The 5,156-nt window shown below is 40.0% G+C and overlaps 1 protein-coding gene across 1 annotated transcript; it reads right to left on the minus strand.

Moving 5' to 3' along the window:
- Positions 1 to 2,424: 2,424 nt before the first annotated feature.
- K441DRAFT_558447 (uncharacterized protein) lies at positions 2,425 to 4,148 on the minus strand (the record flags this gene model as incomplete). Its single annotated transcript, XM_067643411.1, has 6 exons — positions 2,425 to 2,908; positions 2,967 to 3,251; positions 3,306 to 3,406; positions 3,474 to 3,650; positions 3,711 to 3,747; positions 3,802 to 4,148. The coding sequence occupies 6 exons, from the start codon at positions 4,146 to 4,148 to the stop codon at positions 2,425 to 2,427; spliced, it is 1,431 nt and encodes a 476-aa protein (XP_067504352.1).
- Positions 4,149 to 5,156: the final 1,008 nt, after the last annotated feature.

Raw genomic sequence — 5,156 nt, forward strand, 5'->3', positions numbered from 1 at the left:
GTTAATCTGTTAGGCAACCACTCCACCAGTTATTATTCGTTATTAACTTTAACTTACTTTACCTACACACCTAGCCTATTAATAAGCCTATCGTAGTTCTTACTATAAGGTTCCGTTATAATTTAACCTCTACTTACCACAAGTTTAGCTATTAAATCTATTATATAATAATTAAAATCCATTAAAATTACCCTTAAATCTTACTCTCTATACTTAATTCTATCTTATTTATTATAGTAAGACATTAAAATTCTATAAGGTAACGCTATTACGGCTTTACTAATTACAAGCGTTAGAAAATACGCGCCTACTACTAAAAACACCCCAGTTTACTATAATTAGAGATTGCTCGCTAGGCAAGCAACTTCCTTTATTATAATATTAATTAATCCTTAATATTAGAAATACTAAGCAATAAAATTTAATAGCTTAATTAAGCTAAATTATAATGTGGGTAAAGTACATAAGAGCGAAAGAGAGCTATTAAACATCCTCTTTTAAAGGAGGCTTTCTTTAAGTGGCACTAACGCCTATAGAACTCTTATATTCCTATTACTAGCGACCTTATATATACTACCGCCACTTAATTATGGTAACAAATACCCGTATTAGCGATAATAATTAAGCCGAAGTAGTTACTTAGCTAGTTAAAAGGCTTTAAATCTTGTAATAGTATTCGCAAGAGAAAGCAGTACGGTAAGGCTGCCTTAGCTAATATAAAAGGAGCAGAAAATCGCATAGTAGAGCTTTAAGTAATCGTTAAGCCTTATCCGCTAAGGGATATCTATAATATAGATAAGACAGGGCTATTTTAGAAGGCTATACTAGATACTATATTGGCTATTAAGGCTCTATTAGGAATAAAGAAGTAGAAGGCATAAATCTCTCTAGGCAATTGCTCTAATATAGATAGCTTAGATAAGCTTCCTCTTCTTATAATTGGCTTATTACTAAAGCCACATTACTTCTCGCGTAATTATATTAATATAGCCTTAATAAATATTATATAGAGGCATAATAAGAAGGCCTAGATGACAACGGTAATTATGCTTAAGTAGCTTACCTAGTTTAATAAAAGCATATACGGTAGAAAGATACTACTCTTAATTAATGGCTTTAGCGCCCATAAAGCAGCTATTTAAATACTTATTAAGAATGGCTCTCTTAAGAATACGCGCGTGGAGTTCCTTCCTCCTAATTACACCTTAGTATATCAGCCTCTTAATTAAGGGATAATCGCAAACTTTAAGCTGCTCTATCGGCGATACTGGCTGCGATTTATAGTGGAGTTTTTACTTTAAGATAAGAATCTAATTAAGCAGATATATGTCTTATGGGTAATTTAATGGTTAGTTAAAGCTTAAAAGGAAGTTATACTATAAACAATTAAAAATTGCTTTATTAAATCTACCTTATTTGGCTCTCGTATAGGCCCACGGCCTTACCCTTAAGATTATTTAGATCCTCCTATAATTACTAAGATACAGTAAATGGCGGAACAGCTACTTGCAGCAGGAAGGATTTACGCTATAATAAATATTTGGGAATTTATTGAACTACCAGGCGAGGAAGTAGAAGATTCCTTAGAGGATCTTATTGAGCATATAGTAGAGCTCTACGCGGGGCCCGATCGCGATGCGGAAACGGATGAGGAAGCTATTAAGCAACCTTAAATTAAGCTTAATGAGGCGCTTATAGCCTTACAAAAGCTTCGTCTTTATAAGGAGCAGCAAAGCGATTCTGATAGAGACGTAATTACGACTCTATTAAGGCACGAGCGTCGAATTCAAGGCCGACGACCTTAAAACACCAAGCAGCAATCGATCGCGATGTATTTTAGTGTAGCCGATCGCTCAATTATGAGTTTACGTGCATAGATATATAATATCATTACCTAATTTTGATTTTGGGTGCATTTTATATACAAGTATGTAATACAACGATACCCTTGGTATTACGATACGCTCCGCCGAATAAACCATATCGTATTAAAGAGATTTGACTGTAGTAATTTTTACTTTCTATGGGTTTACCTAACAAACTTAAAATGCGCACGTATTATAAGGAGGCCCAAGAGTCATTTACCAATACATTGACCTTATTTTCACCACCTCAACTCTAAAGATCTTCAATATTCAATATCTTTCAGTACCGAACATATCGTATTGATATTGATAAGACCACTGAGATAAGTATGTGTTAATATAGCCATTGCCTAAATAGTGAGTCAGATCGTGAATTCGAGATATCTGGAGCTAAGTAGGTAATAGTTGGATAAGAGATCTATAAGTAGAGAGATAGATAGCTAGAATGAACAACTAGATCCACACCTACCCTCGAAAGCCCCTTCTTGTCTTACACCTATCGTCTTAAGCGATATGCGATAAGTAGACGATAAGCTTATTTAACAGCTCTGCTAACAAGTTATTCACATGGCCAATACTTTCCGCCCTTGGACTGCCCTTTCCTGATTGCCATGAGTGTATTATACAGACTGGTGCAAATCGGCAGAGTAAAGAATCCAGGTATTGTGATCCCGTTTTCGAAGATCAGGTCACCCTGCGTTTGTTGACCATCGATGTTCTGAGGCATTTGGTAGCCGTTTTGGTTATTGTTTAGCTGGTAAGCCTGATAGGAGCTGCTAACTATATCCTCAAGCGTTATGCCACCGAATACCTTTCCATCAAGGACATCATTTGTACCACCAGGTAAGGATACAAACGGCACTGGTGAACCCAGTCCTACGCCTGGAGCGTTCATATCAATTATAAGGTCAGGGTTCGAGTTGATGCTCAGGACGTAAAAAGTGTTTCCCTGCCAACAAACTCTAGCTTTAGTGGCTGTGTCCGAATCAACCCAAGGCGCAATATCACCCGGAGCAGCTGACGAGCAGGAGTCGCCCGTTTTCCTATATACGGGTTGCATATAAGCATTGCAAAAACCATAGCACATGGAGAGTTACTTACAAGATGAATGGGAAAAATATTCCTGGAGCCTTGGCCCAAGCGGACGGAATCATTTGGCCATACATAATTGTCTGAGTCGATGATGTCATGCTTGACAAATCGATACCAACCGGAACGGTGCTTATCATGCCGTCCTGCATCAAAGACCAGAGATCGCCGATTACAGTGCTATTAGCACCCGAGAATATCTGCTGAAGATAGCTAGACTCCGTGCCTTGCCACGACTCAAAGAGCGAGCCTAGAGCAGTAGACATTGTGTTTTGCATGCCAAGAGCGGCTTCTGCACTACAATCGATCATCAGCAACGCTCAACGCCGGCTTCTTGCCTTGAAGACTCACGCTGGGAGATTATCTTTCGCAATGGCTACTGCAAAAGATACCTGGCCATTGAAGGCATCCTTTGCAAAGCCGCGGTAATTATCATCGGCGAAGATACGAGCCTCCTTAATGGCTACTTCATGTCAGATTAAAAGTATGCGCCCATTGGGAAGGACTACACTAACCAACATTCCAGGCAAGGGCTGAGCCAACTCCGACAATCGTGGAAAATACGTCTAGGATATCCCTAGTAATACTATCGTCGCTCTGGGGTAGCTGAGGCGCAAACGTGTTGGTGAATGTTCCTAGGTTGGCCAACATCGACGTGGCCGCCCCCTGGAGAGCCTGGTAGTAGTGTTGATGGATCTGCGCTGAGAATTAGCCGTAACCGGAAGGAGACACCAGAGGCACTATCCGAGAGATTACCTGATGAATCGACGAAAAGGAGTTCAGAATCAGGAAACTGTTTTTACTCTTGTCAGCCTGGAATCGAGCACTGTAAATGCACTATACTAACCCAGCAGGATACTTGGTTTCATCACATTGAACAGTGCCAGAGCAGGGTATATTGCCTTCATCCTGGCAGTTCCACCCTTCGGGACCATTGAAATAATTACTGATGAACTCAGGCAAATTAAGCCTTGAAGCTCCTGAGGCCGCCGTGTAGTTTTGCCATGCCGCTACTGCCGCGTTCCAAGCATTGTCAACGTCGGCAGCAACCCAACGGCTCGCAGCAGGAGCTGCCGCATCGGTGATTGGAGACTGACTACACTGCACAGTCTGCCAAGTTGGCGACGTGTCCCCGGCCGCGGGACACACGTAGACTAGGGGTAGAAAAAGGAGCGACAATTCCAGAAGATGCATATTTTTCTGCTGAAGAGAACAAACGTTTGCAAATATGAAGTCTTAGTGATTAACCGATGTTAAGGAGTGGCGCGTGGACTTAATGCGAAGTGGATGAACGCAGAATATCACCCCAGTAATATACATATTCGTTCGAGGTAATTACTGGAGAATCCGAAGCTCTATCTTGATAAAACTGTCCATCAGGGATGGTTTCCACCTTACTAGAAACAGTGATCTTTTTGGACTGGGTTAATTCTGGAGCTCCGTGGTGGAGCCATAGTTTGATTGGAGTGGATCTTATCAATTTAATTGATTGGATGGAGTTTATCTCACGAATCAGACCCTCGGTGAACCGTTGGTACATACGTACACTACGCGCACGGGCGGGTATACTGCTCCTTATCCAACGAATTTTCCACCCAGGGTCTGAGGCCTACAGGAGCAGCTTTGGTGGGAATAGAGCATTAAAATACACGAAAAATTACCCTTTTCACGGGTGCATCTTGACCCTTTTATAACGTCCAGTCGTTATAAAAATACTATAAGGTAGGAGCTCTTTAGCTTCTCTATCTATTGCATTAAATAACAACATTATAGCTATATTATATAAAATATTAGATATAGGCAGTTGGTTATAACTTATTAGTTAGTTGTGAGGCATAATGCCCAGGTGTACGGTAGGGAACAGGTAAGCCGAGCATAAGTCACGGGAGAGTCGATGGAAGAGAGGATATGGTAAAGAGTAGGCATAAGCCTCGTACAGAGACGAACCGATGAGGAGGACAGAAGGGCTGCAAGCCCGAGGATATAAGGTGTTGGTTAGTTTTAACCAAATTCTATAAAGATTCTATTAAAAATCTAACTTATATTTAATAATAATATATCTTGCCTCTTAATACTCTAGGTATAGGGCTATAATATATATAGCTAAGGATATAAATACTTAAAGAATTTATTACACTAGGTATATATATTATAACTATTGTAGTTGGGATGTAGCTTATAGAAATGGACAAATATTAATTT

Source organism: Cenococcum geophilum (assembly GCF_001692895.1).
Source record: "Cenococcum geophilum 1.58 unplaced genomic scaffold K441scaffold_19, whole genome shotgun sequence".
NCBI lineage: Eukaryota > Fungi > Ascomycota > Dothideomycetes > Gloniales > Gloniaceae > Cenococcum > Cenococcum geophilum.